At 51.7% G+C, this 22,159-nt stretch overlaps 2 protein-coding genes across 7 annotated transcripts in view; one reads left to right on the top strand and one right to left on the bottom strand.

Moving 5' to 3' along the window:
• The window catches only part of TEKT5 (tektin 5), a 49,921-nt gene extending 47,547 nt beyond the window's left edge, over positions 1-2,374 (bottom strand). For all 4 annotated transcript variants that reach the window (XM_008696900.2, XM_008696902.2, XM_008696901.2 and 1 more), the window contains exons 1-2: positions 2,237-2,374; positions 1,216-1,398 (exon numbers count right to left, since the gene is read on the bottom strand). The gene's annotated coding sequence lies outside the window, so the exon portion shown is untranslated. The remainder of the gene's footprint in view (positions 1-1,215; positions 1,399-2,236) is intronic.
• NUBP1 (nucleotide binding protein 1) lies at positions 2,236-21,593 on the top strand. Of its 3 annotated transcripts, none has more exons than XM_008696898.2 (11): positions 2,236-2,356; positions 2,435-2,539; positions 4,367-4,500; positions 10,760-10,828; positions 13,134-13,166; positions 13,747-13,837; positions 14,507-14,661; positions 17,334-17,444; positions 17,720-17,822; positions 20,716-20,799; positions 21,326-21,593. In XM_008696898.2, the coding sequence occupies exons 1-11, from the start codon at positions 2,338-2,340 to the stop codon at positions 21,382-21,384; spliced, it is 963 nt and encodes a 320-aa protein (XP_008695120.1). In that variant the 5' UTR covers positions 2,236-2,337; the 3' UTR covers positions 21,385-21,593. The 3 variants fall into 3 exon arrangements, with proteins under 3 accessions (XP_008695120.1, XP_008695121.1, XP_040491270.1); XM_040635336.1 differs by having other exon boundaries at positions 2,328-2,346; XM_008696899.2 differs by lacking the exon at positions 10,760-10,828 and having other exon boundaries at positions 2,307-2,356.
• Positions 21,594-22,159: the final 566 nt, after the last annotated feature.

Genomic DNA, 22,159 nt, shown 5'->3' with positions numbered 1-22,159 from the left:
GTGTGTGTGTGTATTTATGACTTGTTATGCAGCAGTTGGTAACTGATACAGGGGAGATGGTGAGAAGGAAGCAAGGCTGATGCTCACATTTCGAACTTGAATACGTAGGGCAGTGGTGGTACCATTCTCTAAGAGCTCCAGAAGGAGGAACTGATTTGAGGAAAGAGTTGTGGATAGAAGTTTGCTATGCCTGAAGGACTGAAGATTGTGGAAAGTGTGACGACAAGCGGGCCAAGGACAGAGTCTTGAGGCGTACTTCTCTTCAGAAGTGGTTCTCAAACTTCAGTGGATAAAACTACTATCTGGTGAGAGCGTAAAATGTGCATTTCCTGTCCCAGCCCTTGAGCTTCTGATTGAGGGGGTCAGGATGCGCCAGAGGAAATCTGCTCTGCAGCCTTGTTCCTGTCCTTCGGCCCCCACTCCCACAAATGGAAAATTCCACCCTCAGTGAGACAGGAGTTAGGCTGGAGACAGAAGGAGAGAGAGCTGGAGCAAAGCGGAGAGGAGGTTTATTTGATTTTACTTCATAGGGTGGCATGGGATCATTTTTACAGTTTTGTGGGGAGAAGTGAGGAGGGAGGGAGAGCTTGAAGAATGGTAGACCTTTCTTCCCTGCCTCAGAGCAGAGAGACTGCTGAGTGGGAGGGCCCCTGGGGTAATTAGAGATAGCAGGGCTGCTGAAGACAGCTGGGAGCAATGCTCTTAGGGGACGTCCGTAAGGAAGATCTGAAGCGGGCTGGCCTTGGGCCTCCGCTGTGTGGCTGAGGGGAAGAACGAGACTGTGGTCACAAGAGTTTGGTGGCGCCTTCTGGCTGCGAGACCCTGAGCAAGCCACTTAACCTCTCTGAGCCTCACCTTCTTCACTGAAAGGAGAATAGTTTGCATCCTGCCTCCAGGTGTATGGCATAGTGTCAAGAGCCCAGGCCCTACATCAGACTTTGTTGGCATCCCAGCTCTACTGCTTATCGGCTCTGAGACCTTGGGCAAGTCATTGTCGGTGACCCTGTCTTCCTACCTGCAAAGTAGAGATCACGACAGTCCCTGCCTAACAGGTGAATTCCTCTTTGACCTCTGGGCTTGTTCATGCGGTTCATCCTGTCTGAAATACCACTTGTCACCCCCACCACCACCCTGTCCCAGTCTGGTGTCAGCTTTAAGGAATTCTCTCCTATAGCCCCGGTTGTCTCCTGTCATAGCCTTTACAGAACTAATTACCTGCTTCATTATCCGCTGTGCCAACCAGGCTGGGGGCCAGGACGACAGGAATCAGGGCAGTTTGGTGGCATCAGCACCTTGTATGGAGACACTTGGCACCACGTGTAACGGATGACAGTGCAGGCTCGGGAGCCCCACGATCCAGGTTCATCACTCTGGTTCCCTCGCTAGGAGCTGTGTGACCTGAGGAAAGGAGTTCAGACGTTTTGACCATCTGTGTTCTCACCCAAAGGCACAATTTTGGAAACACTGCTAGAACGGATTCAGGCAAGAATAACGCTAAAACCGCTGAGTGCAAGGTTGATGAACAGGATATTCACAGGATCTCAAGAAATCCTCTCAGAATCTTTATTCATTACAAATGGAAAAGGGTACCATTCACTCGAGAGGCAGGGCGGACAGATGCTACCTTCCCCAAGTGGCCAGGCCCTCATGTTACCAACAAGGGGACCCACAGGCATTCTGTGCCTCCCGCTGGGACACCACGGTTGTGCACATTACTCAAGTGCCTTCTGCCAAAACCTTTTAACCTGAATCTTATGGTGGGGGGGGTTATCCGACAAATCAAGGTGCTGGGGGGGGTATTCTATAAGGCAAATGGCCTGGGCTATATCCAAATTTATCCATGTCCTGAAAGACAAAAAATGGCAAGGGGATAGGGGAGGACTTCTGAATTAGAATAGAATGAAGGGAACAAAGAGAAGGTGTGGCTTTTGACTGGATCCAGGATGGGCCGTGTGTGTGTCGGGGGGAGGTCTTACTTGGGACAATTGAGAACATTTGAATATAAAGTGTACGTTAGCTAATAATTTTGCATCAGTATCAAATTTCTTGGGTATGAAAGGGCATTAAGGTCATGTAGAATAATGCCTTTGTTCCTAGGCGCTACATGCAGAATAATTTACGAAATATCTCCGCAGCTCAGTTTTAAAGGGCAAGGGGGGCGGCGGGGGGGGGGGGGGGAAGCCAGCCCCAAGCACCTGACAGACACAAGATCCGCGCCTGCGCACAGTCCTCTTACCGAGACTGACTTCGCGCAGCTGGAGAGCCAGCTTGGGCGCCAGGAGGCGGAAACACGTAAGGGCGGGTTCCGGTGGCCGCGGAGACGTCGGAGGCAGCCGAATGGAGGAGGTACCTCAGGGTGAGTGCGCGGAGAGGGTGTGGGTAGCGGGGCTGAAGGAACAGGAGCCACTCTAACTGTGACTTTGTGCCCGCGCAGGCTGTCCCGGGACCGGCAGCGCCCAGGCGGGCCGAGGGGCCTCATGTCAGGGCTGCCCCAACCAGCGACTCTGTGCTTCCGGAGCCGGCGCCGCTCCTGACCCAGGTGAGGAAGGGGCAGGGCCTGAGCCGGAAGTGAAGGGCCCAGCCAGGAAGAGGTGGGACCGAGGACCGGATGTCAGAGGCGGGTCCGGGAGGCCTCTTAGGAGGGGTGGGGCTAGAGGAGGCGGGCTTGTGCAAAAGTCTATCAGAGTAGAGAGTTGTGGTGCGATGGGGCAAAGCCTGAAGGTCCAGTGACTGTTACGGAGTCCAAAGGGGTCTCAAGAGGGGCGGGGAAGGGGGTGGGGCTAGCGGTTTGAGTGACAGTGACCGACAGTGGTCGGGTTGAAGCCTTAGTCCCAGGAAATAGGGTATAGACTTTGAACTGGGGGTTGCTTGGGCTTATTCTTTGGACAAAATTGTCCTCCTTGTGAAAAGGAGCGATTCTCTTATCTATTTAATAGAAATATGTGTTCGCCTCCTGGACACAGTGCTCTGTGCTGGGGATACAGCTGTGAATGAGAGAGATGAGGTCACTGCCCTAGTAGACGTTAGTTTAATAGGGGAGACCCGCCATAATCAAGTGAGCAAGCAAATAAATCATCGCAGCGATAAGTATGACAAAGGACAAATCGGAGGGTGGGAAAGACTCTGGGGACTTAGTAAAAGGATCTTAAAAAGCGGGAGGCTGGGAGAATTTTGAAGGAGTTCGAAGAGAGGCTCAGGTTTGATTTCTGGGTCCTGCAAACAGTAGGACCTTGAGCGAGACTCCTGAGGTCTCTGAGCCTCCATTTCCTTATCCAAAATGGGGCAAGGGGCACCTGGCTGGCTCAGTCCATAGAGCATGCCACTCTTGATGTCAGGGTCATGAGTTCAAGACCCACAGTGTGCTTAGAACCAACTTTTTTGAGAGAGCGTACGCTCACAAGCAGGAGAGGGGAAGAAGGAGAGGAAGAGAATCCCAAGAGACTCCCTACTGAGTGGAGAGCCAGACCTCGGGCTTGATTCCAGGACCCTGAGATTATGATCTGAGCAGAAACCAAGAGTCAGATGCCACTTGGAATGTACTTTTTAAATAAGGGGCGGGTAGAATAGTTACCTCATGGTAGTATTTTAAAGAATTGAAGTAAGGTGAAATGTCGAAGGTACAGCATATGTATAATCTGTGATAGTTATCTGTGACTGGTCGTCATAAATGCCTGCTATTTGTCAGGGATTCTCAACCTTGGCACTACTGACATTTGGATCTGGATAAATCTTTGGGGTGGGATGCTGTCCTGAGCATTGTTAGACTTTTTTTTTTTTTTTTTAATTTATTTGAGAGAGCGAGAACAGGAGCAGGGGGAGGGGCAAAGGGACAGGGAGAGAATCTCCAGCAGACTCTGTGCTGAGTAGAGCGCAAAGCGCAACATAGGGCTCAGTCTCATGACCCTGAGATCATGACCAGAGCCAAAACCAAGAGTCGGACACTTAACCAACTGTGCCACCCAGGCGCCCCGCATTGTTAGATATTTAACAGCATCTCTACCCATTATGTACCAGTAGCACGCCTTCCTTGTGACAACCAAAAATGTCCCCAGGCAGCTTTTGCTGTCAGGTTGGGAACCATTACTATGTGTGAAGCTCTTCTGGAGCTGGGAATATAGCAGTGAACATTTCAGCTAGTCTCTATTCTCATGGAGCTTATGTTCTAGCAAGAGAAGACAGACAAGTAAACCAATAAATAAAATTTCAGAGATGATAATAGATTTATTATCTTTATAGTACTTACTGGGTGGTACTTCACACACAGTCGCTTGAAATAGCCCCAATTATTTAGCTCCTACTAGTCCATTGGAAAAGTGACACTTGAAATTTAGTCAGGGACTTCATCACCTGATTGCTTTCTTTGCAGCCATAGAAGAAATCAAAGAGAAAATGAAGACCGTGAAACACAAAATCTTGGTGTTATCTGGAAAAGGTGGTGTTGGAAAAAGCACATTTAGTGCCCACCTTGCCCACGGCCTAGCAGAGGATGAAAACACGCAGGTAAGACCTTGGGAAAAACTCAGAGAGGCTCCCATGTGAGGGTGCGTGATGCTTTCTGGAGAACTGATTGCTTAGACTAAGTTGAATTGGCCTCTTGGGAATCCAGATCCTTGCAGAGAGGAGGAGGAAACGAATGGCAGCTATGCAGTGAAATGAAATGTTTCATGAGATTCTCTATGGAAATGCGTAGCAGGTGTACATGTCTTTTGGCATGCTGATCATTTTGTTAAGTTCAGACTTTTTTCTCTTGGCCCCTTTCTGCCTGTTTCTAGGCCAGAGGTTTGCAAACATTAGCCCATGGGCAGATTCAGCTCTTCTCTTGCCATTTTGTGGCCTGTGATCTAAGAATGATTTTTACATTTATAAACGGTTGCTTTTAAATTGGTTTATAGTATCCTTGATTTTGCCCACAAAGCCTAAAATAAAGTTGACCCTTGAACAACGTGGGTTTGAACTGCATGGTTCCATTTATATGTGGATTTTTTTATAGTACTATAAATGTATTTTTTTCCCCTTAGGATTTTTTTTAGTAACTTTTTTTTCTCTAGGTTACTGTAGTATAAGAGCACAGTGTATAATGGATACAACGAACCAATATGTGCTGATCGACTGTTACCTATAAGACTTCGGGTCAACAGGCTATTAGTAGTTAAATTTTGGTGGAGTCAGTAGTTACACATGGATTTTCAACTGTACAGGGGTCAACCCTAAACTCCACCTTGTTCAAAGGTCAAGTGTATTTTCTGTTTCACTCTTGAGGAAGAAAACACTTGCCAACCCCTTGAACTGGGCCACTTGCTGGTACCCAAGTATACACATGTACACAAAAACTCCACAAATGCCCAGTGAAAATCCAGCTGCTTTCTGGATTTCAGCTTTAATGAAAGGTGTGGTGTGATGAGGAAGAATAAAATACTTTTTACCACAAAGCTCGAATGGAAATTGACAGTACCTGTGATTTTAAAAATACCTTCGGTTATTCACTGGACTCGTGATAATTTTGTATTGATCACTTTTCTAAAGTGATCCCAGTATTCACTTTATTACCGCTTGATAGCTAATAAAACCATGAATACTGTGGTTTCTGTTTTTTTTTTTTAAGCACAGAACACATTCCATCTTCGTTTTCTTCCAAACTGAAATTTTGTTTAAAATTCCAGTGAAAAAATGCTTACACATCAGAACTGCAAGAGCACATGGATGTCTCTTAGAATCCAGCTATCTGATAGATTGACCCCCGAAACGAGAGACCTGGCTGAGGATTTGTGTGCCAGCGCTGTGTGTGCCCTGGGTTAGCCTGCTACCCTCTGGACGGGAATTGCCAACTAACTGCCCTCTTGCGTCTCAGGACACGGTTCAGGGCCTGCAGAGGAGTTCTGCGTAACACAGGAAAGCAGTTGTGTTTTGTTCACGTTGAAAACTGTTTCTTCCCATTTCAGTTCTTCCCATGGTCGTCGTGCCTTCTTCATACATTGACTTATTTCTGAGCATTTTTCTTTTCATGCATTTTGAATATTATTTTTATATACAATGGCTGACGTTCAGTTCAGATTTCTTTTCTGATAAATGGCCCTTCACTTTTGTTTGACTTAAAACAAAAAAAGTGCTAAAAGGGGCTGTAGAGGTACATTTAATCTAGTATTGAAATTTCAAAACTGCCACACATTGCTTGTTATATTTTAAAACTCCAAAAGCTGCGTAAATGTCAGTGTTGTGTGCCTGTAGTAGATAAACCATTCTACATAAGTGAAATAGCACCATAAGATCTCAACATAAGGCTTGATTTTTCTCCGCAAAAAAGCCAGCTACGCAGCACGCAGAGGCTGTAGCCACCATTGTGACATGTGCTCAGGACACACACAGGCCCCTGAGACACCTCACCAGTATCCGAGGACTCCGGGAATACAGTTTCCAAATCACTGCATTAAGAAATTAAGTTTGCTTCAAGGCCGGGCAAACTTTTTGTGTGAAGAGCCAGATGGTGAATATTTTCGGTTTTGCTGGCCGTACAGTTCCTATGGCAACTGTTAAGTCCTGCCCTCCAACAGGAAAGCAGCCATAAATGATCTGTAAACAAACAAACTCCCCTGTGTGTTCTAACACAACTTTATTGTCATTAAATTTCATATAATTTTTACATCACGAAATAGACTTTTTTTTATTTCCCCCCCTGCCCCCCAGCCTTCTAAGAACGTAACAACCGTTCTTACCTTGTGGGCTGTACGAAAACAGGTAGCAGGCTGGGTTTGGCCCCCGGGTTGTAGTTGACTGGCCCCTGGTTTGGTTTGTAGCCCCAGAAACACTGGTGCTGGCTGGGGAAGTGCGTCTGTGCAGGAAGACTGAAACCCGGGGCGAGCCGCAGCCTGCTTGGGAGTGAATAGGCTGGACTTGGTGATCTGTAATGTTCGGCGTTCCTCTCACTCACCCGGGCTATGAATCCTCCCTTCTTGCTCATTTCTCTTCTGATCATGTTAGAATGGTAGAGCTGTTCCTGCTGGCCTGGGTGGGGGGCTCTGAAATCTGGCATCCACCATCCAAGACGTGCTCCAGGGATTTGGGACAGGGGAAAGCAGCCTGGGAGGGACACCCGGGCTTAGAGAAGGCGGCCTCTGGACTGTGGTGAGGACAGATGAAATGTGTGTGAGGCAGGCAGGCTGGTGGGGCTCCTCCAGTGAAGGGGCCGAGGAGGAGGCTGAGCCAGACCGGGGAGGCTTTGAATGACCTGGTAAGACATTCGGCAAGCAAAGAGGCGTTGCTCTGGGAGCATCGTGATGACAGCCGAGTGTGTGATTGAGTACCATTAGAGGGGATAGGAAGCCAGACGCGAGGTGGTGTTCGTGTCTCCGTGAGCAGCCCCGAGGATGCAGATCAGGACAGCCGGTGCAGCAAGTGCCACAGGACAAATAGGGGCGGAGTCAGGGAGATGGACAAAGCAGGGGCTGGCCACTTTGGGGAAGAGGGGCAGTCAGAGCCCGACTAAGCATCTGGGGCAGGGTGGCCACCAGCACAGTACAGCGTGGTGGCCAGGAATACAGGCTCTGGGCTGAGACTGCGTGGGTTCACATCCCAGTTCGCCCACGCCACTTCTGGGACCTTGGGCGGGTTGCCAGGCTCTCTGCCTCAGTTTTCCCTGTAAAATGAGAGTCAGGAGCCAGTGAGGTAATGCAGGTAACTGTAAAATGCTCAGCATGGTGTCTGAGGTGTATAAGTGCTCAGTAAATGTCGGTGGCCGCGGTCACCGTTACTTTATCCACTAACTGGAACGTGGGGGAGAGGTGGTGGTCATTTTTGCTTTAGCGCCGGCTTCGCAGCCTACCCCCACCAGCTACAGTGCTGAGCGGGTGGAGAATCCACTTGTTCGTTTATTCTTCTGTTAATCAACAGTCTCCTGCCATTTGAGGGTCAAATGTGTATTGGCCTGTTGGCCAAACACTGATTATTCCTCTGAGAGAGTGTCCGTATCACCCAGAATGCTCTTTGCTTTTTAGAAGCTGTCAGGCATGTTCTATTTTGTGTATGTGTGTGCATTAATTTTTTTAATTGAGAATCAGTTAATGTATTATTAGTTTCAGGGTAGAATCTCGTGATTCATCAGTTGCATACAACACCCAGTGCTCCCTACATGAAATGTCCTTAATGCCCATCGCTCGGTGACTCCATCTCCCCACCGACCTTCTCCCCAGCAACCTTCAGTTTGTTTCCTAGAGTTAAGAGTCTCTTACGGTTTGTCTGTCTCCCTCTGTGATTTCATTTTCTTTTTCCTTCCCTTCCCCCGTGTTCATCTGCTCTGTTTTCTTAAGCAGCTCTCTGAAGATGGGCTTTAACCAGGCCAGATGCAAGTAACCACTTGGAAATAGAGAGCTGTTTATATATAATGGTGCTTCTGTATAATTCTGTCGTGAAATAGTTGCCTGGACTTTGCAACTAAAGGAAAATGCACCATCCGTTGTGGAAGTACGACTGGAGAAGCTGGATTTCTTTATGCAGTGGTGGCTTACTGAAAAAAAGTCCGGACTTAGGAAACTATTTCCTCACAGATCCTACTCCTGACTGAAAACACCACTGTCTCCAAGGGGTGCGGGATATTGACAGACAGTAGACCTGAGTCCGTCTGGTTGGTTGATCTCAAGTAGCACACATTCCTTCCTTCCCTAAATTCGGGAGGGAAACGCCCGGTGCCTTTTCTGTCTGCGACCTGCTGCAAGCTCATGCCTAGCTCTGAGCAGGGCTGTCCTGGGTTCGGGCTCAAGGCAGGCAGGTGTCCAGCAGCTCGTTAGCAGAGGGCATGAGCCCAGAGGGAGCAGGTAGGCTGGGGGGGTGTGAGTTGTGGTGAAGGACGCAGGAGCCTTAGTTAACACCTGAGCTAGGAGACACCGCCGACTCACGGGCTGTTTTTCCAGGGCAGGGTCACCAGCTCCCACAAGTGACCAGGTGGTCGTCTTGCCTTGTGATCTGAAAGATGAGCTGTAGCATTAACATGTCTGCTCTGGGGGCTTCCGGACTGAAGTGTCTGAGGCCCGTCTCTGGGGCTGGTAGACTTTGGGGCTGGAAAGGGCCTGATGATCTTCTGAACCTTGTTTGACAGATCAGAGGCTCCGACGGAAGCAGTTTGTATGAGGTGACACAGCCCTGGAGTGCCAAAAGTCAGGACTAGAGCCCGTCTCCCAGGGCCTCTTAAGGGGAAGTTTGGGGATTTGCTTAAGGGGAAAGTTTTGGATCCTGACAGCACCCTGTTCCACCACTCTTTGGCTGGGAGAGAGGTGTGGCAAAACCTGCTTGTCTCATCAGGTTGCTAGCTGCTTCCACAGAGGCCCTGGTAGAATGTACTCGGGCACATTTCTCTCTGCACAGGTTCTCTGGCCTGAGCAGAAAGGAATCAGTTGGATGGATATTAGGGTAGTGACAGGTTCAACAGGAAGTCTGAAAGGGACAGGGCACAGAGCCCCTCGGAGGTCTGCATAGTAGGGACATGTCACAGCCTTTCTGGGTACCACCACGGGAGTGAGTGCCTGCGATTTGTCCCTGCATCCTTGCATCATTTCACTTAAAATTCACCCCCTTGGCTGTGGGAAGCGTAGTTCCTTGAAACAGTAAATTGTTTCTGGAAGAAAGGGCACAGAGACAGAGTGTCTAGAAACCGAGAGTACCGTTAAGTCTGTTAGGGTGGTAGTAACGGTGTGGTTTCTCACATTGTGAGGCTCTGAGGTAAAACGTTTGTGGATCATTAACGCACTCCAGCCTTGCTGTCAAGAAGGTGAAGGAAGCCAGGTTTTCGGCCTGCGCGTCGTTCTGTTGCGTTCTTCAAGTGGTCCAGCAGAGGGCGGGGGAGGCAAGCGGCTGAGCTCAGGATGAAAAGTTTTCCTGATCACGGGGGTGCCGGGTGAGGAAGCAGGAGACGGGTTTGCAGAGAGCTGTGAAGAGGGAAGCAAGAAACGAATTTAGGGCAAGTTAAAAAGTTACCCAGATGTGCTGCACTTTGGATGCTTGACATTTGAGCTTTCAAGATGAATATTAACCCTGCTCTTCAGCGGGTTCCTAAAGACTGTCTCAGATCTCCTCATTTATCACACTGAGAAAGCAGGGTGCTTGGGGTGGAAGGAGTCATTCCAGCTGCGCAGATCACTAGCAAAGAGCTTCTCTAGACTTCCTTCTTGTCATCTTTTTAGAAGATGAAGTTAAGCCATCATTAACCTTCAGGATCACAGCACAGTGGGGCTCGGTCAGAGCTCGGGGGCAGGTTCCACTCTGGCTCTCCTCTCCAGGCCCTGCGGGGCAGTGGAAAGAGCCCTGGTGTTGGGGTCGCCAGACCTTGGGTGCATCCTAGCTCTGCTGCTTGCTTACTGAACAAGTCCCTGGGCCTCTCCAACCTCCATTTCCTCTTCTGTAGAGCCGGGATGACCATACCCGCCCCTCAGGCACGTGGTAAAGGCCAAGTGAACGGTGGCTGGGCTGGGATCTTTAAAGGACCTGACCCCGGGTCCAGAAGATCACCCCGGAGTTGGCCAGACTTGGACGGGGGGAGGGTGGAAGTCCGTGGTGTTGCTGTGCTTTGCCAAGCTCTCTTCAGGAGTCTGAGACTGTGTGGCCATGGCCTGGAAGATAAATGTTGGAACTCCCCCAGGATTCCACTCGGTTCTCGCTTGACTCCATTTCTTTCCATCTTCTCCCCTTTCTCAAACGCTGTTGCCCTCCCAATGGTGCACATCTGGAAGGTCGTATGTTCAGTTGTGTCACTGCTCTGGTCTCTGCTTGTTTCCAGGTCGCTCTTCTGGACATTGACATATGTGGGCCGTCAATTCCCAAGATAATGGGATTGGAAGGAGAACAGGTACTAACTATAGCGGGAACCGCAGGAAAGCATTCTCACGGCACCCATAGCTCCGGACTACTCATCACACACAAAGGGGTTAGCAGAGCCATGCGTTTTTTGTAGCCATGCGTTTTTAACGTGGCCGTGCTGAAACCAGATAAACATTTACCCGTCCCATCTGTGAGCTTGGGGGGTTGGGACTGTATATAAAGTGCACGGACACCATTTGAGAAGCATTAGTTTCAGTGCCTTAGAGAGGAAGGGAAACAGCAAGTAAAATGCAGAAGTAGGACACGGAAACTTCGCACTGCCTGGGAAAGCTAGACCAGTCCTGGCTAGGGGTCTGTACCCTGGAAGCAAGGGAATGTTTTTGCCCTTTCGGTCACCCCCGGGGAACTGAGACTGTGAGGTGGCAGAGGGACGTGGGATGGGGACAGGGCCACAGCACCACAGCAGTCCGTGCAGGTGCCGGTCATCCCCTCCTGGCTGGCAAGAAGCTGTCCCAGCAAGGGTCTGCCTCCGAGGCAGTGCACTGAAAAGGGGCTGGGGGGCCAGGATGTTCCCAGGGTTCATTCTCTATGTAACTGCCGGGCCCTCCTGGGTGCTGGGGTACAGTGGTGAGCGGGGCAGATAAAGCCCCCGGCCCCAGTGGGAAGGGGCAGCTGATAGTAGAAAATAAGGGGGTAAGGGGTCAGGGCGAGCAAGGGTGTGGTCAAGGGCACTCTGCTGTGGAGAGCCAGGGAAGAGCCTTCTGGGCCAGGGAGCAAGTGCAGGAGCACTGAAGCAGGCGTGTCCTCCACGGAAGGACTAGTGGCAGAGGGACGAAGGGAGGGTGGCTGCACAGGAGCCAGAAGCAGACAGGCCAGGCCTGTGGACTCCTCGGGGCTTGGGATGTGCTGCTGAGGGTGCTGGGAAGGGCGTGACGCCGTCCAGGGTAGAGGCAGAGCTGCAGGCACGTCTGCGCCCATGCCCATCAGTAACGAGCATGTTGACCTGTGAGCTCTGTCCAGCTAGCGCTGACTGTACCCGTACGCGGGTGTTTCGTAGACGCTGACGTGTTTACGCGGTGAGAGAAAACGGAAGTTGTGCTGTTTTCTTCTCCTGTACTATGGGTCATTTCATTTGTCCCTTTCTCAAGCCTGCCACCGTGGAGAATGAGTTTCCGTAGGAATGACGGGTTGGTGCTCAGTAAGAGCTGGGTGAACTAGGCGCGGAGGGTTAAGCATACACCCCTGTGATGAGCACGGACACGCGTGGACCTGTGGCATCGCTGTGTCACACCTCCGAAATGGATGCGACGCGGCACGCTAACTGTTCTGGGACTTAAAACGTACATACAAATCAAAAAGACCTTAAAGCCAGTCACCCAAGATGACATATCCTAGAGTTGCGTTTCTGTGAAGTGTCCAGAACAGGCCCATCTGTGGAGACAGGAGATGGGGGTCACCTGGGCCTGGGAGGGCGGCGGGGGTGTCGGATGTAAAGGACTGGGTGTGACCGTCACGGGGCTTCCTGGAGTGGTGACAATGTGCCCAAACTGACTGGTGGTGGGTGCCCAGCTCTAGGAATATCTCAAAAGCCACTGACTTGTATGCTTTGAATGGGAGGCTGGTGTCGTATGTGAATAAGTTTTCCGTAGAGCTGTATAAAAAAGTAAGACTTCTTCAAGGATATGGGCTGTTTCGGCTCCTAGGTTGCTCTAAAGCCCACTTGCTAAGACATGTGTAGTCGGAAGTTGAGTCAGTTCTAGTCTCACGATGAGGAGGCAGCGCAGAGTTGAATGCCGACTCTGACTGAACACCTGCTGTAAGGAGAGAGTCTGAATCTCCAGGTGGCCCATGAGCTTCCTGTTGGCCCCCATCCCCGGGTGGGGGGAGTTCAGCAGACCAGCACGGACGCTCAGGCCCCGGACAGGGCAAGAGTGAAACCCTTTCACTCCTGGACTCCCACAGAGGCGGCCTTGCCACACGACAACCACTGCGTTTCCTCAGCAACCCCCACCTGATTCTCGCCCCGCTTGTCACATACCTTCCACCCTAGATGATACGTGAACTCAGCCAGGCTGGGTTCCCTGACTGGATCTATCTCAGCAGTTTCAAAGTAACCCAGCCTGGGGGTGGGGAGGGGGTAGGAAATACAGCTCTGTCCCTCACTGCCTCCCCCCCAGCTGCTCACTGTCTAGGAAGAGTGGAGTGGTAGCATTTAAGACAGTGAATTGTATTTTATAAAATTGTCTTCCTAACGTGTAAATCTATGTGGGTGAGAAGTATGCACATGGCGCCTAATTTCTTACCATTGAACGTCGGTGTTCATGTTCCTGCAGGTTCACCAGAGTGGCTCGGGCTGGTCTCCAGTGGTGAGTTCTCACACCTTTGCCTTACTAGCAAGGCTGTGTGCTCTGAGTCTTGGGTTCAGAACGGATATGGTTTGGGCTGGCACCGCCTTCCTCAACCCAAGTGTTTATCTGTCAGCAGGTACTGATTGGGGCACTTGTCTAGGCTCAGGGAACACAGGTGTAAGATCAGGGATTGGCAGACTGTTTCTATAAAGGGTCAGACGGTACATATTTTCAGTGTATGGGCCACACACTACCCACCGTTGTAGTGTGAAAGTCATAATATGTAAATGAATGACCGTGGCTGTGTTCCAGTAAAACTTCATAGAAAACCCGGAGGTGGGCCACAGTTTGCAAGCCCAGGCAAGGGCAGTGGTTCTGCCGAGGTTCCTGCACTGGAGCACACGGTCCCAGGGTTCAGGTCCCCCAGTATGGTAACCCTTCTTCCCCCAAAATAATTTGTGGATTCAAAAAATGAATAGACCCAGAGATCACATGGTCGTTTTGTTCTCAAAATGGCTTTTTCAGTCTGAGCTCCAATAAACGGCAAAGAAGTGCCCTGTGCTGTGGTTTTAAGTGTTCTTTGCTTCATCCTCTCCAGTTTGTGGAAGACAACCTGGGGGTGATGTCGGTGGGTTTCCTGCTCAGCAGTCCTGACGACGCCGTTATCTGGAGGGGACCAAAGAAAAATGGTTTGCCACTCTGCTTTTTCTCTGTGAGCACGATCTTCCAAGAGCAGAACTGCTCTAGGTCTCCTCTACAGCCTGTGCCGTCAGGATGGCAACAGTCCTCTGCTGGGGTTTGCAGAGGGTCGTGGTTAAGCATCTGGTTGCCTTTGTCTTCACCGCTTGAAGAGAGCTAATAGAGAGCCGACAGAAATTGTTTTATAATATGTAACGTCTGCTGTGAGTTTTTCTATCTTTGAAGCCTCGGTAACTCTGAAGTCGTTTTTACTGTGGTTTTCTAGTAGCTTATTTATGTCCAGGAAGTGTGTGAGGTGAAATCCTAGCAGGCTGGCTGTGCAGGGAGGCGTAAGGAGACCATGCAGAACTGTCCTTTATGGGCAGGGCGCCTCAGCCTTTGCACTGTTGCCTTTCGGGGCCAGATAATTCTCTGTTAGGGGAGGGGTGGACTGTGCTCCACGTTGCAGGACGTTGGTGGCACCCCGGCCTCTACCCACTAGATGCCAGTGGCACCCCCACCCCCATCGTGACAGCCAGAAACGTCTCCAGACATGGGCAGACATCCTGATTCAGAGCACAGGCCAGGTGTACGTGAAGAGCGCAAGGTGCCTCTGCACAGTTGTAAGTGCGGAAAAAAGGCGGCACCGTCTGTCTGTCTCTCTCTGTGTCTCTCTGCAGGCATGATCAAGCAGTTCCTTCGTGACGTGGACTGGGGAGAGGTGGACTACCTCATCGTGGATACCCCGCCTGGCACGTCGGACGAACACCTGTCGGCTGTCCAGTACCTGTCAGCGGCACACATCGATGGGGCGGTGATAATCACCACGCCTCAGGTGAGCGAGCGCCCAGGGGGGCTGGCCGCACACTCGGCCGCGTCCGAACGTTCCTTTCTCGTACAGCCTCGAGACCCTTTTCTCGAAGCAGCTCCTCAGAACATGTGCCCCAACAGCCCTGTGTGGATCGACAGAAACTTTGTTAAAAGCTTTATCTTTGGTCGAGGCATTTGCTGTTGACAAATAATCATTCCACAGTTATTTCTGTTCATAGGTGGAAACGGTAGTGGCTCAGAATTGCCCTTCACATTTCCTTTACAGAGCCAGCAAGACCACTGGTACCTTTACAGTCCAGCTTGTCCCTCGTGGTCACGTCACCCTTACTGTGCTCACGCATCAGTCCCCACCACCTGCATTTCCACTTCCCTGCGCCTTTCCCGGTTGTCCATAGAGCCAGCCTGGGGTATAGACCAATGGCTGGGTCAGCCGCTGCAGTCCTTGCCCCTTCAGCAAGGCCCAGCTCCTGTTCCAGTCATGCAGAGCCCGTGCTGAGCCCAAACTGAGGAGAGAGCAGGGCTGTCCTCTGGAGTGAATCCAGCAGTGAACAAACGCAGTCCCGTCTGCAACGGGCTTTATTGTCGTTGCCAGGAAAGCCATAGCTGATCCCGTTCAGTTGTACCTTCTTTCACCATACTCTTCTTCACTCCTAAGAAAGCACAACAGAGGAGGCTTTTGTCTGTCTGTGAATCCGTCAGTACCACCCCTCACGCTTCAGGAAACCTTCTCGGAGCACCAGCTCTGTGTGGGCCCCGTGCCTGGCACCAGGGAAGAAACAGGCCAGTCCTCCCTTACGGCCTCTGCGGCTCACGGAGGAAGCCGGGTGCCAGACACGAGGCACACACGGGGCTCCAACAACGTGTGACAGGCACCGAGGGCCACGTGAAGGTGCCGGGGCGGGGAGTGCTATGATGGGATGAGTGTGGGACATCACTCTGGTGCCCTGTGGAGAGGGTCTTGGGAGCACATGGAATGGCAGGACACCACTTAAGTGGCGAGAGGTGGGGAGCACCTGGCCCAGGGGGTGGTAGTGAAGATGGACTTAACAGTGTTTTTGAATTTTTACCGAGTGTTTGAGCCCCGCTTCAGAGCAGCGGTACTGTCGAGGGCGGGTCCCAAACAAGTGACCTATAAGGAAAACAATCCATTTGGAACGGAGCACTGCAATGGGGGATGTTGGTAGCGGGGAGGTGTATGGGTATGGGGACAGGGGGCATACGGGAACTGTTTCTGCTCAGTTTTGCTGTGAACATAAAACCACTCTAAAATATTAAGAAACAACAAAAATCCAGCTGGCACAAAGATGGCCTCTTCACATTTATTATGAAAGCGAGCACGGCGTCCCCTTGGGTTCAAGAGGGAAACACACCAAGCAGATGCTGGCCTTCCTCCGGGAAGCCGTGGGAGGACACTCTGCATTCGCGTGCGCTCTGTGTGGAGCTTCTCTGGAGAGAGTGACTTAACAGTAGGGTCACCCACCTTCTCAGAGCCCTTCACAGCCGCTGGCCCAGGCAGGAGGCTCTCTTTTGGGGGTCCTTTTTGACAAAGCAGGGCCTTGACTTACAGGACCACTAAGGAGAGAACCGCAGAGGTGCAGTGAGGTGCAGAGACTAATACAGTTGATACCAGCTTATTTTCTATAGCTAAACGCCTTTGTGTCTGTACCTCCGTCTCCAAGCGACTGAGAACCAAGTGTGTGCCTCCAGAAATCGGTGACTCGAAGCCTTGCACGTCTGGGACCCCAGGAGTGTTAGAGCCACAGAGGCTGGCGTGTGACCGTACATGACAACAGCAAGCTAGGAATAGTGTGTCTGGGACCCTAAGAGCCAGGGGGAAGTAGAGAGGGTACCAAGCCAGGATGCTACGCTACTTATTACTGTAAAAGGAGCTTTTAGAGTTCCGAAGTGAATTTGGTCTAAATATGGGAATGTTCCTTATTTTCTTCTTGTCCATAAAGTTGTTTGCATTCATAATAGTCTAGATCAGAGGTTAGCAAACTTTTTCTATAAAGGGCCGGATAGTAAGTACTTTAGGCTTTGTGAACCACATGGCCTCTGTCGCAAAGGCCCCACTGTAGGACAAAAGCAGCCAGTGATGGTATGTAGAGGAGCGGGCAGGGCTCTGTCCAGAAGTGTTTGTAGAAAACAGATAAGGGTGCCTGGGTGACTCAGTTAAGCGTCCAACTCTAGGTTTCAGTTCAGGTCATGATCTCAGGTCATGAGATCAAGCCCCATGTCAGGCTCCATGCTGGGTGTGCGGAGCCTGCTTGAGAGTCTCCCCACCCCCCCCATAAATAGCTCTTAACAAAAACAAAAGCAGACATCCAGACTGGGCCCACAGGCCATACTTTGCTGTCCCCCAATCTAGAAAATACTGCACAATTCAGCTTGGTGCAGTATATTGATGAGAAAATAGAACATGGGGATATTGTAAAAGGTCATTTTTCTGTGCCTTCATGGTAAGTTTGCTATTTGGCCATTCAGGTTTATCCTTTTAGGGTTTGGGGGGAAATAGCACCTAGAATAGGGCTCAGCACATGGTTGGCACTGGAGAGAGACTTGCTGAAGGCTTTATGGTGGTGAATCCACTGCATCGCACCAGCCTTCCCTGCAACCACGCAAACATTCTTTCTTAGACTTTGACTTTGAAACAAATGGTCTTTTGAACCTTGACAGGAGGTGTCCCTCCAGGATGTCCGGAAGGAGATCAACTTCTGCCATAAGGTGAAGCTGCCCGTCATCGGAGTGGTGGAGAACATGAGCGTCTTCATCTGCCCGCAGTGCAAGGTGGGAGCGCGGCCGCCTGAGGCCCAGCTAACCTGTTCGTCCTCCTGTGGAGGAGGAAAGCCTGCAGAGGGGTCTCTGTGACCCCATGTCCGCTTCTCCCCGTCATTTTGGGAAGTGGAATCACAAAAATCTCTTGCTGATTTAATGAAAGTTCTTGTGGTGAATGTTTCACATTCACACAGCCATTTTTTTTTTTAGGTTGCTTTAAAATGTGGTCCATTTTTAATGATTCTGAAACAAAATCCTCATTGTTCCTCTTTTAATTTGCCTCACAGAAAGAATCTCAGATATTTCCACCAACAACGGGCGGTGCGGAGGTCATGTGCCAGGATCTGAAGATCCCGCTCCTCGGAAAAGTGCCTTTGGACCCACACATAGGTGGGTGAGTCCAAACGCCGGTCCCAGCCCGCCACTGCCAGACGGGTCCTTCACACCCCACTCACCCACCACGGGGACAATTCTGGACAAGGGGACAGCAGACAAAGAGTACACACTCAGGAACTCCCCTGAAGCTGAGAGAAACCTTAAACTGTGCAGTCATGTTGCCAGGGGAGCAAGCAGACCTCAGTGTGAGTGGGGTGGCGGGGTGGGGCCAGGAAGGCGGGGTGAAGACTGGTCAGGGATGTGCTGGGGGGCCCCAGGATAGGAATTCACCAAGGAGGGGGACAGGAGGTGGAAATGCCAAGGTGTGTGCTGGGGTCCTGTCTCAGACAGGAATTAGGTTCTGGGGTGAAAGTCATGAACAGAATTAGCCTCAAAAACCCTTAGGAAGACCTCCTGCCTCCCAGGAGGTCCAGCACAGTGCGGACGGCCCTGTCTTTCTCGGCCCTAGATGAGGGAGTTGGCCTGCCTACAGGGGCCCTTGTGCATGAAAAATGCTTCCCTTTTAGTACCAGAGTCCTCTGGGTCCCCTCCAGACACTCTATGAGCAGCAACAAGACTGAAGGTGGTGGTTGACGCCCTCCCGATTCTGTAGTCACTCTTGGGTGTCAGCCTGCTGAGCGGCATGGTCGGCAGGGCCACCCACGCTCTAAATGACACCTGCCTCCAAATCTGTTTCCCCGAGGTAGAGCTGAACTTAGCTTAAGTTAGCTGAGCCTGTGACGCGTGGAAGTGGTGGAGGTGGGAGCGTCAGCAGAGGGGCCTGGGCTTCAGGGAAGGCTGGGGAGAAGGCTGGAAGGCAGGCTGGAGCCCAGGCATGGACAGCTTTGCAGCCAAGCCTGGGAGCTGGGCCTTCAGGGATTAGGAAATGAGAAACCGAGACTTTGCGAGGGCACGTGGGGGAGTGCTGAGAAGGGAGGCCTTTGGCCCTGCAGGGGAGTGTGGGGAGGAGGTTAGGACTTGCCCCAGGCCTGGGCATTGGCATGGAAGGGGAGGGACACACGAGCAGGAAGGTAACAGGATTTGATGGGTGGGGAGAAAGGCAGCAGATGTCAGAGCCATCTAGGAGACGGGGACATCCCTGAGAAGCAGTGAACACAGTAGGCAGTGTGAGCAGGGCCTGGTTCCCTCTCGCATGCTGGGTCTCAAAGCAGGGGAGGCCTTGGGTTTGTCAGCAGGCTCAGGAATGTCGTGGGATGTGCCCCTGCAGATGAGATTGCCAGAGGGGTGGAGAGAGCAGGGGGTGGGGAGAGCAGGGGGGTGGAGAGAGGAGGGACTGAGCGGCTGCTCCACTGCTCAGAGAACCCTGACACCCAGGAGCGGATCCCGGTAGCCTTCCTCACTTGCTCCCCTGTCCTGAAACCTGACCCTGCTCTGTGTTTTCCCCGCGAGACACGGAAACTCCAGCTGCTTCCTTAGGGAGGGTACAAACACCCAGGAAGATGAACCTGTCTGTGCCGACCAGCCGTGGTGCTGAGTTTCCCCCCCTTTCCCTCCAAGTGTGGGAGCAAGCGTCTGCGGCTCACAGGCGCCTCGAGGCAGGTGGACGCCCAGCATGCGAATGAGTGGGTGGGCAGTGGCGTCCTGGCACACTCTCTGCCACCAGGCTCCCCCCGTGCCGCTGCCCGAGTCAGGTCCCCAGGACAGGAGGGGTAGGCAAGAGATGAGGGGGATGCCTGGCAGAGAATGGGAAAGAGCGAGGAAGTTGGGGGGCGGGGGGTGTCTGCCCACCTGCCTGGCTCCAGCTTCAGCCAGATTTTTCTTTTTAGGGCCATTCTTCTCAAAGAAGGGGAAGTCTGAGTACTTTCCAGTAGACAATAGCAAAGCAGAGGGCCAAGTGCTGGTGCTGTCAGTCACAAGCGCAGAGGATGATGTGCCTTCTAGTGAGCAGGCCTGTGTGACAAGTTCCGTGGCCCCAAGCCTCACTTCTAGCTGAAACCATGAGGCCAGCGAGCATCAGAGAAGGGTGGTTAGTGCTGTCATACACTGGAAAGGAGGACAAAGCTGTGAGGTCCTGTGAAACACCCCCTCCCCCAAGCTCTTTTGTCCAGTGGGAGCAAAGGCAGATTGCTGGGAACAGGAAGGTGTGAAGGCACACACTCCAGGCCATGCTGGGAACTCCGTGGCAGGAGGTGCTGCCTCTCTGGCACTGCGATTCTCAGCCCTGCCCCGGCCCGACAGCCCTGAGGCTCTGGGGTCGCCGCCCCAGCTGCGGAGTCCTGCTCTCCCGCTGCTAGCTGGAGGCCCCAGGCCCCGAGGGCCTCATCTGTAAGAGCGGGTGGTAACGGGGGAGTTGCAGAGATGACACGAGAGGAGACCCAGGAAGCCTCAGAAAGCAGCTCTGTGGACAGTAATGCCTGTTCTTGGAGCACAGGGAGAGGAAAGGGGTCCCAGCCAGGGAGCATCCCCTGGGGCAGGGAAGACTCAAGAACAGCCTGTGAAAATCAGTACACAGTGGCCATTATGTGACTGTTCTGGGACCAGGGACTTGCCAGACCTAGTCCAGCACATTCCCAGGGTAGCTTGGGCTCCACCCCTGCCAGCCCCTGCTCCTGGCTCCTTCCCTCCCTCCGTTTCCTTGCCGCAGGGGACAGCTGGTCTTGCCAGGGCCCACCTGAGGTTGGGGAGCAGTTGCGGGGAGCAGAACCACTGACCTGCTTCTGCAGTAGTGCTGAGCAGGCGGGGTGGGGGGGGGTGTCTGCCCAGACTTGGGGGGGGACAGAGCGAATAGAGGAGGGGAGAACAGCACCTGCCCCAGCAGTCTCATTCCACATGTGTATTTATGCCCCATTCATCTTGCGTGTTTCCTCAACTATGTTCTTCACTACAGGTGAGGGGGCTTGAGGTCTTAATATGTTTTCTTCACAGGTTTTTTTTTCATTTCTCTAAGGTAAGAGTTGCGACAAAGGACAGTCTTTTTTGACAGACGCACCGGATTCTCCAGCCACTTTAGCCTACAGAAGTATCATTAAAAGTACGTGTGTGCGTGAGTCCTGTGAATTCAGAGGGCTGCCCGGGTGGGTGTGAAGATCCCACTTAGAGCCATTTATGGGTCATCAGGGTCATTGCCGCTCAGCCTTGGGTGGAGACAGTAGTGCTCGTGGGGGCTGGGATGACCCCTCAGCCCAGGAAGCCAGGCATCTTTGAGAAAGCCGTTGAGGTGAGAAAAAGAAAAACCACCATGTGCAGGCCTGAGCGTGCTGGTGAGTGGCCAGCTAAACCTGGATTTTAAGGCGGCTGGGTGGGGGCAGTCATTAAAGCTGGAGGCTCTTGGTCTGTGGCAAGAAGCCCAGGAATGCCGGTATCTGCCCTGGACACCATTTTCCTGGGCAAAAGGAACTTGCCTTGTCCCAGGGATGAGCACTTTGGAAGAGTCAGGGCACCGGCAGAAATAGGACCACTGGGGGAGTTCAGCCATGCGGGGATTCGGCCCTCGCTAACAGAGGCAGGGCTGAGAGCCAGGCACACCGTCACTGCAGCTGCCATGTCTCGTGTTCCAGGAATTCAGGAGTTCTGTGGTCACCATCCGCCGAAAGAAGAGCACCTCATCGGTTCCTGAAACACACGAGAGCATTCGAGATGCAAGCTGCACGTGCAGCTCAGCCTGGGAACAGAGCAGGGGTCTCAGGCAGAAAGGGACCAGACTCTGGTAGGGCATGAAGTCATTTTTTCAGACACTTTAATTCTAGTATTTGTACACTCTTCAACATATATAAAGGCATTCTTTACAAACATGCTCTCAAGAATAAAAATGTCTCCTCAAACCTCTCCCCCAAGCCTGCTTCCGGAAAACCAACAGCTTGGTGGTCAGGGATTCTCTGCTGGAAGCTTGTTTAAGGACAGAACCTCTTGCTTAACACTGCGGCCTCAGAGAGACACCTAAAAAAGAACCATTACGAAATCCACAGTCATGGTTTTGAATAACATAGTCCAAATGCCACTGCTTTAGATTGAGGGGAAAATGAAAAATAGCCCCGAAAAGCCCTTAAATCACCCATGTACACAGAACTGGGGATCCGTGCCTATGCCCCATGCACTAATATGTGTTCGCTGTCCATAATTTCCAGTGTCCTACAAAACCATTTACAGGGTTTTTTTCTTTAATTACGTAAAAGAGACTGAGGTAAACTCTAGAATTCTCCTCACTGCCAGGAGATGCACAGGAAGTGACACCACTGAGGGAAGAGGTAATTCCCGTTTTCCAGCTCCCTCTGGGCATTGGTGGAAGGATGGGCAAATCCCTTTGTTCTCTTCCTCTCCCCTCATTTCCTTCCCCCTCCCTTGGTGCCTGCACCCAGGGATGAGTTTTCGAGTGTCTGTGTGAGGAAAGGGAG

This window comes from Ursus maritimus, unplaced genomic scaffold, assembly GCF_017311325.1.
Source record: "Ursus maritimus isolate PB19 unplaced genomic scaffold, ASM1731132v1 scaffold_2, whole genome shotgun sequence".
Classification (NCBI taxonomy): domain Eukaryota; kingdom Metazoa; phylum Chordata; class Mammalia; order Carnivora; family Ursidae; genus Ursus; species Ursus maritimus.
The sequence above is the reverse complement of the archived record's forward strand: the minus strand, read 5'-3'. Positions and strand labels throughout refer to the sequence as shown.

Excerpts from the sequence above, each read along its gene's own strand:
- NUBP1 (XM_008696898.2), top strand. Across the intron at positions 4,501-10,759 it reads CAGAGGATGAAAACACGCAG|GTCGCTCTTCTGGACATTGA; the intron begins GTAAGACCTTGG and ends GCTTGTTTCCAG. Across the intron at positions 13,838-14,506 it reads GAGGGGACCAAAGAAAAATG|GCATGATCAAGCAGTTCCTT; the intron begins GTTTGCCACTCT and ends GTCTCTCTGCAG.